We start from the raw sequence: 12,628 nt of genomic DNA, 5'->3' as shown, positions 1-12,628 counted from the left end.
CCTTAACCTCGGTTTAGCTGAGCTGTTCCATCAATACGCCCTTGGCCAAAATGAAGAGGTTGGGTATATTATTTAAGAATAAGACGCCGCCGAGAAAAAATAATAAAGAACACCCCAGACAAAGATGTAAATGACGATGATTTTTTCTAGGTCTCGGGCAACTTTGAAGACCAAGAGGCCCAGTTCCCGGGCGACTGAATTAACTGGAATAAAGGAGTAGCTGGTATACATACCTCGGCTCACTTGGTGCATTCTTTACTCCATTTATAAGTTTTGAACCGCACCAACCATTGTCTTTTTTCTTTATGCAGATTTAAACCATCTAAAATCGCAGTACAGTTATCCAAACCTAGACGCCCTTCGTGCCGCACTACGGTACCGCGAACGAGGTTGGGCCCAGCTACTCAATTTCGAACCGACATACTGATATAGTAGCAGGAGGAAGACCAGGGTGACAGATTTCCTCCTAGAACCCTCGCCAGAACCTGATCCAACCCTTCCACAAATCAATCTTATTCCATTAACTATCGAACAAGAAATGGCCGAAAAGATAGCAGAAAGGGCCCTCATCACCGAAACAAATCAGGTCGAGGTACCACTAGCCGGCCAAACACAAGACACCGTAGTAGCCCTTCCAATCGCTCAGTCGTCCTCATCTCGGCCAAGCAAGCGTTCTCGGACATCCACAACCGAGCCACGCTTTGTTAACGAGGATAAAATCGTGCTTTCCCAAACCACCCCACCGAGCCCACAACCTGAGCGCTTAGACCGAGCTAGCCCATTAGAATGGGTGCCTAAGGTCACCTACAAGAACCGAGCTATCACTGACTTTGACTCAGTGGTCGTTGAAAGAGACCATTCGCTGGTTTTTAACCTTGCCAAGAGCGTATGTCTTCCAGCCGACATGGAGCACCACGACCATCTCACCGAGCTGAAGGCCATTTGCTCGGCAAAAAAATCAATGGTGCTGGTAAGTTTTCCTTTTTCTTGCCCTAATTTTTGTATCTATTTGCTCGGTTCAGCTCAAAATTGTTCCTCTTTTTACAGGCCTTACAAAAGAACCACGTCGCTCACAAGCGGATGTTGGAGCTTCGAAAAACCACTAGGCAGGCCGTAGCAAAGACCAATGCTAAATCAGTCGAGCTGGATGAGTCCAAAAAGAAAATGGCTGAGCTACATACCGAGATGGCCCGCCTGACCGGTCTTGTCAACTTGGTTGAAACAGATAAGCAAAAGGCTGCGGCCAAGTTGAAAGACAAATATCTGCACGAGCTGGCCAAGCTCGAGAGAAAGAAGAATGCTGAGATAACCGAGCTGGAGAAGAAAGTGGAAGATGCAGAAGACTGCGGTTACAAAGAAGGTGAAGCCACGTATTTCTTACAGTGCGAAGCTGCCAAGGATATATTTTTCAAATGTGGATGGAAAGCAGCCGTGGCGCAGCTCGGTCATGGCCAGGAGACTGAGGTCTTCAAAAACCCTCCTCCACATTTCATACCGAGCTACATGGCGGAGTATGCTACTGCCATTCAACAAAAGTTTCTTCAAGCTGAGAAAGAAGAGGAGTCCCCAGAACCCAATAATGCTTCGGTTGTCGCCAATGATCCCGTTGTCCAGACAACTCAAGTGGAGTCGCTGGTGAAAGACTTAGTTGAACGTGTGACCAAGCTACTTGCTGAAACCAGTCTTCGAGTTGATCTGGATACGGATCTCGACGACCTTTTTGCTTGAGCCAGTATTTTCTTCTTTTTACTTCTTTGGAAAGAATGTGTAACCAGGCTGAGGCCCCATCTTTTGTGCCTTTCATTTGAAATTTCAGTGAAATCTTCTGTTGTTTCAACTGTTAGTTCGATTAACTCTATGCTTGCACTTATTTTCTTACCAGAAATGCATGAAGTATAACATTTTCTGGCCGAGATAACTATCTCGGTCTTCACCTTGTGATCTACTTGGTCATACCTGCCAACCTCTTTAGCCTAGGTTTTTATCTCGGCTGAAGAGTACTAAAAGTTCGTTATTCCAGCCAACCACTCTTCAGCCTAGATCCTTATCTCGGCTGAAGGGTACTAAAAGTAGGTTTTTCCAGCCAACCATTCTTCAACTTAGATCCTTATCTCGGCTGAAGAGTACTAAAAGTTGGTTATTCCAGCCAACCACTATTTAGCCTAGATCCTTATCTCGGCTGAAGAGTACTAAGTGTTGGTTTTTCCAGCCAACCTCTTCAGCCTAGATCCTGATCTTGGCTGAAGAGAGCTCAAAGTTGGTTATTCCTGCCAACTTAGAGTAAAGTGTTTGGTTATTCCGGCTAAACTTCCTGCAGCCTAGATCCTAATCTCGGCTTAGAAAAAGTAAGTGTTGGTTTTTCCAACCAACCTCTTCAGCTTAGATCCTGATCTTGGCTAAAGAGAGCTCAAAGTTGGTTATTCCTTCCAACTTAGAGTAAAGTGTTTGGTTATTCCGGCCAAACTTCCTGCAGCCTAGATCCTAATCTCGGCTTAGGAGAAGTAAGTGTTGGTTTTTCCAGCCAACCTCTTCAGCCTAGATCCTAATCTTGGCTGAAGAGAGCTCAAAGTTGGTTATTCCTACCAACCTTGAGTAAGGTGTTTGGTTATTCCGACCAAACTTCCTACAGCCCAGATCTTAATCTCGGCTTAGAAGAAGTAAGTGTTGGTTTTTCCAACCAACCTCTTCAACCTAGATCCTGATCTTGGCTAAAGAGAGCTCAAAGTTGGTTATTCCTGCCAACCTAGAGCCAAGTGTTGGTTATTCTGGCAACACTACTTTCATTGCCCCTAGCTCACTAAAATAGCTTGTACAGATGAAAAACAATTTATGCTGAAAAGGAAACTACTTGTTTTATTGAAAAGAGAAACTACAAGTATGTTTAAAGAAAAGCTAAAAATAAAATAGTTTGAGATTGATCATGTTCCATGGCCTGGGAATGGCCTTGCTATCTCCATCTTCCAAGTGGTATGCCCATTTTCCTACTAATCTAACCACTTTGTAAGGTCCTTCCCAATTAGGCCCTAACTTGCCGTCTCCGGGGACCAGGGTGTTTCCCATTACTTTGCGCAGCACCCAATCTCCAATCTTGAATTGCCTCGGATTTACGATCTTGTTATATTTTCTGGATAACTCCTGCTGGTATGAGGCAATGTGAACTAGTGTTCTTTCTCTTCTTTCTTCTGCAAGGTCGAGCTCCAATGCTATGGCTTCTCCGTTTAAGTCTGGATCAAAATTTTCACTTCTAATTGTGGGGAGGCCGACTTCCAGTGGGATTACTGCTTCCATGCCATAGGCCAAGGAAAAAGATGTTTCTCCAGTAGACCGTCGAGGTATGGTACGGTAAGCCCATAAAACATGAGGGAGCTCCTCCGCCCACTTGCCTTTTGCTTTCTCTAGCCTTTTCTTCAATCCATCCAAGACGACTTTGTTTGATGCTTCCGCTTGGCCATTTGCTTGGGGGTATGCCGGTGCAGAGTTGTAGAATTCTATCTTGTATTCTTCACAAAAGCCTCTAAAAATTTTGCCATCGAACTGAGTGCCGTTGTCAGATATTAGAGTTTTTGGTATACCGAACCGAGTGATGATATTCTGCCAGACGAACTTCTTCACATCTTTCTCATTTATTGATGTGAGTGCTTCTGCCTTCATCTACTTTGTGAAATAGTCTGTTGCTGCAAGAAAGAACTTTCTATTGCCGGGTGCCGTTGGAAGTGGTCCTACTATGTCCAAGCCCCACGTTGCGAAGGGCCATGGGCTAGTTAATGGTAGAAGCTCTTTGGCTGGTTGATGTATTTGGTGTGCGAACTTCTGACATTTCTCGCACTTCTTGACATACTTCTCTGAATCTGCTTGCATGTAAGGCCACCAATATTCTTGTGAAATTGATCTGTAAGCCAATGATCTTCCTTCTTGGTGGCTTCCGCATACGCCTTCGTGTATCTCGAACAAAAATGCTTCGACTTTGCTGGGATGGACACATTTCAGGTAAGGCCCTGCGAAAGATTTTTTGTACAAGACCATTGATGAGGAGAGCCAAAATCGCTGTGACTTTGCTCTTATTTTGTTGGCCTCTTTCTTCTCTTTGGGTAAGACACCGTCTTTTAAGAATACTATAATGGGATCCATCCATGACGGGCCTAATTCGGCACAACATACCTCAACTACTTCGGGTTCTTCAATGCTTGGTCTTGGTAGGAAGTCGATCAGTAATGGATGTGGGATGGATACATCTGCCATCGAAGCGAAGCCTGCTAGTTTGTCTGCTCTACTATTTTCTTCTCGACCGATCTGCTCTATCCGTACTATTTCGAATTTCATGATCTCCTTTCTGACTAACTCTTGGTACTCGGCCATCCTCTCATTCATTACCAGCTGGGAGTCACTGTAAACCATTAGTTCGGTGGCCTGCATGAAGAGTGCTGATTTTAGGCCTGCTAAGTGTGCTTCATACTCCGCCTCATTGTTCGATATTGGGAAGCCAAGGTTGACTTCTTGTTCCACTACGAGGCCATCTGGTGAGATGAGGACTATGCCAAGTCCTGCGCCGTGCCTATTAAATGCTCCATCCACGAAGAGCTTCCACATCTCTCCAACGAATAGCTTCTAGCAAGTGGAGGGCTCGGATGATGTCTTGGGGTCGTGAGTGTTGCTGATGTTTTCTTCCAAGTCTATGCCTGCTATAGGTGTTGTATCTTCACTATCAGACTGCCTCAAATCTCTGCTTTTTGATGAGGCCTCACTGGGAATGGCTTGGTTTGCCTCTTCTACCTTTTCTTCAATCTGGTATGCCTTGGGCTGTGGCTGGGCATCTTTTCTTGGGGGCTGCGTATTTCCTGCGGCACTTTCCATCCCCTCATCTGTTGTACCAGTCAAGTCAACTGGGCATATGTGATAACTTCCTGGTGTGAACTCTGCCACAAAGTTTGCCAAAGCTTGGACTTTTATTGCGGTTCTAGGCTAAAACTTGATATCAAACTGTCCCAATTCCACCGTCCATTTCAAGATACACCCAGAAAAGTTCGCCCTCTCAGACAAAGCTTTTAGGGAAAAAGCTGTTAGGACGATTATAGTGTGGGCGTGGAAGTAATGTGACAGCTTCCTTGAGCCCATTATCAAAGCTAAAGCCAGTTTTTCCAATAGTAAGTACCTGGTTTCTGCGCCCCGCAAAGCCTTGCTAACATAAAAGATGGGCAGGTGTTGGATTCCTTGCGCTCTGACCAACACTGCGCTGACTGCGTGCTATGAAACTGCCAGGTACAAAAAGAGCTCTTCTCCAGGTATTGGGGTTACTAGCAAAGGTGGAGAAGACATGTACTCTTTCAAGTTTTCTAGAGCGCGGTCGCATTCTTCATCCCACTCAAACTTGGCCTTTAATGCTTGAAAAAATAGTCAACATCTGTCTGACGACCGACTTATGAACCGGTTCAGTGCGACTGCTAGGCCAGTGAGATGTTGCATTTCTTTGACTATGTTGGGCCTCTCAAGATCTTGGATTGCTTTGATCTGAGAAGGGTCTGCTTCTATACCTCGGTTTGTCACCAGGAAGCCTAGGAATTTGCCTGATCCTACACCGAACGCACACTTGGATGCATTTAGGCGCAACTTGTTCTTCTTCGGGATCTGGAACATTTCATCTAGGTCCCTGAGATGGTCCTTCTCATCCTTGCTCTTGACCACCATGTCGTCTATGTAAGCCCCCATTGTTCTGCCTAACAATGCTTCAAACATCTTGGTGACCATCCGTTAGAATGTTGCCCCTGTATTTTTTAGGCCAAAGGGCATGACCTTGTAACAATACAATCCTCTAGGCGTTGTAAAGGATGTGAACTTCTGGTCTGGTTCATACATAGCAATTATCAAGGAAGCTACGTCGATTGTGTCCTGCCGTTAGGTCTACTAGTTGGTCTATCCGTGGTAGGGGAAAGCTGTCTTTTGGGCATGCTTTGTTGACTGTTTTGTAGTCCACGCAGACACGCCATTTTTCGTTCTTCTTTGGCACTACTACGCTATTGGAGATCCATCTGGAGTAGTGCACCTCTCTGATAGCTCCTGCCTCCAGCAAGTTTCCCACTTCTTCCGCCACTATCCCAACATGGTGGAGTGCCGATCTACAAGTGCGCTGTATAACTGGTCTGGCAGTTGGATGGACGTTCAGTTGGTGACAGATGAAGTTAGGGTCAATGCCAGGCATACCATACGGTGTCCAGGCAAACACTTCGATATTAGAGGTTAAGAATTCCATGACCTCTATTCTCTCAGTGCTGGACAATGACGAGCCGAGCAAAAAGAACTTTTCTGGGTCTATTTCATCTATCCTTACCTGTACCAAGTCTTCCACTACCTTTTGCTCAGCTGCCTTGCCAACATCGGTAAATAGTTCATTGCTCTCGGGTTCTTCCACCATCTGTACATAGCCTTTGGCAGCGCGTCTGCCATTTATTGTGACGAAGCACTGTTTTGACATAATTTGGTCTCCAAAGACCTCTTCAATTACTCTGGTTTCGTTGGAGAACCGCAGTATTTGATGGTAGGTTGAGGCTACCGATCGCATGGCATGCAACCATGCTCTCCCCAAGATTATGTTGTAGGTGGAAAGGACTTTCAATACCCAGAATTTCACTTGTTTTGTCATAGTTCATGCTTTGACAGGGAGGATTATCTTACCCATTGGCCACTCTGGCATTGAGTTGAATCCGATTAGGGGAGATGTTGCGGGTGCCATGTCTTTGTCCTCCAGTTTCAGTTGTTTGAAGGTTTCGTAATACATTATCTCACATGAGCTTCCTTGGTCGATCAAAATTCGCTTGACGTCGAAATTCTTGACGCGTAGAGTGACAACCAGTGCATCATTGTGAGGGTAGTATATCCTTGCTAAATCCTTGTCTGAAAAAGATATGACATTTGTGGCCTCTGTTCTTCTATTTTTGATGGCAGGTTGTGCACTTAATACCTCCCTTTAGTGCTCAGCCTTTTTGATCATCCCCCTGAGCTTACATATCCGCTCAGGTTCAAATATCCCATGTATCACGTTAATTACGACTTGAGGTGGAGCGTCGACCGGCATCCCGTTTAGGATGTTGTGGTTCTGGGGGGCTGGCTGTGTTCTTCCTTCTATGTACTGGTCTAAGTGCCCAGCCGCCACTAACTCCTTCAAATGCTGCCTCAACGGCGTGCAATTTTTAGTGCGGTGCCCCTTTTCATCATGGAATGTGCACCGGGACCTTTCGTCGTAGTCTTTTTGGGCTTCTCCCAATTTGGCTGGCCATCGAACGAAAGGTTCGTTGCATATTTCACTGAGAATCCGGTAGATTAGTTTTTTGAACACTGTTATAGCGATCCCGGATTTACCCTTGTTGTACAATGATCCGGACATGTGTCCGTGGATGTTGGTAGTTGATCATTATCTTGTTTACATCCTTTCTTACTTTGTATTTGAGTTATAGGATGTGTTGGGCAGGTTTGTTATAGGTTGGTTGAGTCTAGAAACCAAAACTAGTTGCCCAGATTTTGGCCTGTCCGCTCGAGCGGGTCTTCTTGCGCTCGAGCGGGGATTGCACTCCTCCAGTATTTCGTGTCTCTGCAAAACTTCTGCAGATGTGATTTTTACGCTCGAGCGGGTTTGTTTACGCTCGAGCGGTGGCGCTCGAGCGGGTCGGTTGGCGCTCGAGCGGGTAGTACTTTCTGGGTGTAAGTTCTGGGAGGTGGAAATCTACGCTCGAGCGGACTGGTTTTCGCGCTCGAGCGGAAGTGCTTTATTCCTGTGTCTTGGCGCTCGAGCGTGTTCAGATTTTGTTCTTGGCGCTCGAGCGTCGTGTTATCCGCTCGAGCAGGTCATACGTATATGAGTTATCCGCTGGGTGATTTCAAATCACTTTTTGCTTTTCTTTCTCTCTTCTACTTTTTCTAAAAGCCATTTTAAGAGCTCCTCTCTCTAAAATCTTGCCTTCGCTCTAGATTTTGATCTAGCAAGGGTGAGTTCCTCACCTTCGGCCTTTGTAAAAGTCGTGTTGATCGTCGAGGGCGTCGTTTTCATCCGAGAATCTTGGTCTTTGGAGCATTTTGATTTTGGTCTTCATCTCCTTTGGAGCTCAAACTTTGAGGTAGGGATATCCTACTCCTCTCTATGGATTTTGTCTTTAAATTTTGGTATTTTGAGATGTTGGGGTTGGTTTGGTAATTTTGTGAAAGTTTGGGGCTTTTGTGTTATTTTACAAAAGTTGGGGTTTTATTTATAATAAACCTAGAAGCATGTTTGGTATAGAGAAATGGAATAAATGTTGAATCATTGATGAAAATGGGACCTAAGGGTTGAGATGGTAATTATGAAAAATGACCTAATTACATTGTTTGATTAATTGAGATAATTAATTGTGAGAAATGAGGAAATGAAATGGAATTGTTGAGATTGGGAATGTATGGAGAAAAAGGGTGTAGTTGAATTATTTATCACTCACCGAATTGAAATGTTGATTGAATATCCATTTGTGCATTTATTTTCTGTTTAGAAATAATTGCTTTGGGCTATCGGTGGAGGATAGTCGTGATTGTTGTAGACAATGCATGATGATTAGGCAAACGGAAACTAATCAATGGAATGTGTCATGAAATTTGACGGTTGATAGAATACATTAATTGTATGTATTGAGTGATTGTATATAGAACCAATGTGTTTGTATACGTTATGTGTAGAGGAGGAGATGGGGGATGTACTCCGCGGTTTAGGGGAAGATAGGGGATGTACCTCTAAACCGGATAGTGTTGGGAGGAGATAGGGGATGAACTCCGTAGATACAGCTCATATGCTTGTCTAGAGAAGTGAAGATAGAGCTTATATGCTTATCTTTGTGAAGTGTGGATATAGCTTATATGCTTATCTGTGAATGTGGGATATTGTTGTTATACATATCTGTTGAGAATGTGGATATAGCTTATATGCTTATCTGTGAATGTGGGATATAGTTTTTATACATATCTGTTGAGAGGATGATAGAGCTAATATGCTTATCTGTTGAAAAAGAGAAAATGAAAAGTAACTTGGACTCATAAGTCGTATGACATAAATATGTGATTTATGTGAATGTATCAGTGTTGGTCATCTATCAATTGCTAATCTTTTAGTCATTGTTCATGGTTGGTTTAGTGTATTTCTACTGGGCTGTAGCTCACCCTATATGGGAATATCATTTTCAGGTACAGGTAGCATGCCACCTCCAAGGACATAGCTTGGGAGGCTAGAGGCGGACATACTTTTGTCGTTTTATTTTTGATGTATTACATGTAAATTCAAGCCAAGGGCTAAATATGTAAATGAGTTAGTACTCTTTTGTTGTAACCAAGTGTTAACTTGGAAAGCTGTAAGCCCGTAGGGCATTTTGCTTTTGTTGTTAACATGTAATACTTTTGTAATGAAACTCTGATGAATGTAAGGTTGTGGGACTTTTATATATCAATGCATATCTATTTGATGGGTTTAATGTAATTATTTTGAGGGCGTTACACTGTGGTAATGGCAATGCGAACTCTTAACTTTCTTTTTTCTGGATCCTCTCTTTGAGCCCGTCTGCCTCGCCCATTCCTGCTTGGTTGTTCTACCGTGTTGACTTTTGCTGAAGTCTTTTTATCTGGTATTACTGTTGTGTCAGATTTCGCTTTGGCACGGGCGCTATCCTCCTCTACGCGAATATGTTAGTGCACTCTCTTCATTAAGGCCTCCACCGTGAGGGGCGGCATCAAAGTAATTGAGTCCCTTAACTTGTTTCCGACTGGCAGACCTCTTTTGTATTGTGCGATAACGAGATTTGTGGGGCAATCTCCAATCTGGTTGAAGGTTTCCCAATAGCGACTGCTGTAGGATCTCAATGTTTCTTTGTCGTCCATGTCAATGGAGAGTAGCTAGTCGATCTCCACTGGCATTTTGGTGTTCGTTCTGAACCTTGACATGAACTCCTCTGCCAACTGCGCCCATGAGGCAATGCTGCCCTCTGGTAGCCTTTCGAATCCGGTTAAACCTAGGTTGCCAAGGCTGGATGGGAATAGGATGCACATTAAAGCCTCTTTTCGTCGATATACTGCCATAACCTGGCGAAAGTGGCTTAAGTGCATGTAGGGGTTTATTTTCCCTTCATAAGTAGTGAATTTGAGTTGGTTGAAGCCCGAAGGTAGTGGCGCGTTCTTAATTGCCGGAACAAATTTCGAGCTCTGAAGCCTTGTTAATGCTTTGTCTGTTGGTTCAGAAGCAAGGCGTAGTATTGGCATTCCTACCTCGACGCTCCCATGCGTCCTAGATGCCAACTGCTGAAGGGCTGAAACTTTGCGCGGGTCGCGTGCCCTTCCATCCTCCTTCCATCGTGCTCCTTCTTCAAGCACAGTTCGCAAGTCAGATATTTTGGGCAACTCTGTGTGCCTAGATGACGTCTGGTGTTTGTGCAAGGGTCGATAGGTGCTTCCCACAGTATATGACCTCTCAATTCTCGTTCTCTCAGACCTAGAGTAACAAGTCTTGTAAGTCCTTGATCGAGTGTCGCCTGTTCTTAGGCTCCTACTCTCTGCTTGCAATGGTGTGGTATGCCTACCACGATCTTTCGAGTGGCGAAGAGGTGTGTTACTTTTGCGCTCCTCTCCTGTCGCCACTCCTTTTCTTTTTATCTGGCGCTTCATTGACTCCATGTTCGCCGCCATCCTTCGTATCAACTCGTCCAGCTCCTTCACGCGATCTTCCAGAACTTGAGGGTCTATCCTCCGCCTTTGTCTTTCAGGACTTTGAGAGCGGCAGGGGCTGTTAGCCCGCCTTCTCCTTGCGTCCCTCCGGGGGTTCTATTGCTGGGGTTCTAAATCTGCCATAGAAGGGATAACAGGAAAGCCTTCGGCCCTTCCACCCCCCTCCAAGGTTTGCCTGTCAATAGCTGATTGCAGCAAGTCTTCATTGTGCGCCATTGCCTCCAACTAGCGAGTAAAACTTGATCAAGAGGTTTTATTCTTTGTGAAATTCCCACAAACGACGCCAATTGTAGGAGCATGAAATTATCTTCTTGTATAATCCTGTTGATCAAGTCTGCACTCCTCCAAACGTCGTCGCTTTATTCTCTGAAAACACAAACGTGAGCTAGCCGGTGGGTGTGTACCGGATACCTCTCCGATGCCTAAGTTAGCAAAATAGACAAAAGCTCTGTGTATTCGAGAGTTAAAGTTGTGTGTTACCTCTTCCATAGGTTCTGTTATGAGCTTTTTATAGGTTCCGTGTGACACAATCCTAGTAGGACTCTTATTCCTTCATGTAGAGTCCTCCTAGGAATCACACTCCTGAAAGATAATGCTTATCCTTCAACACCCCTCTCACTGCTTAAACCAAGTGAGATGGTTTTACCTCGATAGTATGACAAAACGACCGAGCTAACATGGCCATGCTAAAGCGGCAGAAATGACCAAGCTCCAACTACCTCGGTTCTTCCCTTCGTTGCTGGTACCTCGGTTTGGTCCATCGAGACCGAGCTAACCGCAGTAAGCTTTGACCAAGCTAACGAGAGCAAGGTCCACCATAAGAAGCCCAAATACCTCGGTTCTGAATACCATAACCGAGCTAATTATCACCATACCGACCATGGTAACCATAACCACAATTGGACCGAGCTAACTGCAAGGTCCTTTCATTTGGCCCTTTTTACCGCGGCCCACAGAACGGCCCATTACTACGCCTTGGTCTAGCTCGGCCCTAATGCACATAAAAACTCGCTCTCATAAGGTATAATTTAGTTATATGTTTTTTCTACCATAAATTGGTATTGCTATTGAAATACCATGGACTATATGGATACACTGACTAGAATGATTTTATGTGTAGGTATTGAGGTTGGATGTCTGCACTCGAAACAGGCTGGGGGCATTCGAGAAAATGGGCTAACCATAACAAGGGCAGAGATTGGGACACGTGGTGGGAGAGCGGTTGGATCGTTCTATGTCACGGATGCTTCATCCCAAGAAGTGAACACAGACACGGTGGAGATGGTGAGGTGAGAGATTGGAGGTACTGTCTCGCTGGTTAACAAATCCCCAGGAAGACCTACACAAACTTCAACAAGAATTACAAGCAAAAACAAAAATAGTGATGATTTAGAAGACAGACCGAGATTCTCACTGGGAACCTTGTTATGGTCTCAGCTTGAGCGATTCTCGGACAATTTCAGACCCATAAAATCATGAGTTTATTCAGAAAAAAGAAAAAAAAAAAAATATATCCCAGCCTTTATATCATAGACACATCTCTGTAAATACATCAACAATGTCTGTTAGTTTGTCAGTTTGTCAATTTCATATACATGGTGAAATACTACATTCTGATTACGATGTTTTTGATATGTTTAGATACAGATCATCAAGTATTTGTATTATCACTTCAGATCACTTAATAAATACCACAGATGGAACTAGGTGGTAATTACAGGATATTGAATTCTTAAATTACTAGAATTCTAGACTAAGGCGGAGGCCAATCAAATCTTCTATTGTAACAAGAAAATATTTAAAACTATAGTACTAGTATTACAACAATTTATATTTATAGAGCATGGATAAAGAAAACGGACCAAAAATAGAGAAACTCATAAATGCTTTCTTAAGTGTGGAAACTACA

General features: G+C 44.1%; 1 protein-coding gene across 1 annotated transcript in view; it reads left to right on the top strand.

The window, feature by feature from the left end:
• Positions 1-12,198, top strand: part of LOC114263268 (ACT domain-containing protein ACR1) — a 42,603-nt gene extending 30,405 nt beyond the window's left edge. Inside the window, 2 exon segments of the mRNA XM_082924023.1 lie at positions 11,840-11,876; positions 11,879-12,198. Of these exon segments, the coding sequence (XP_082780149.1) occupies positions 11,840-11,876; positions 11,879-12,198 (357 nt within the window).
• Positions 12,199-12,628: the final 430 nt, after the last annotated feature.

Source organism: Camellia sinensis, chromosome 4 (assembly GCF_055761805.1).
Source record: "Camellia sinensis isolate YWXY chromosome 4, ASM5576180v1, whole genome shotgun sequence".
Classification (NCBI taxonomy): Eukaryota; Viridiplantae; Streptophyta; class Magnoliopsida; order Ericales; family Theaceae; genus Camellia; species Camellia sinensis.
This window is presented reverse-complemented; position numbering and strand designations above follow the sequence as displayed.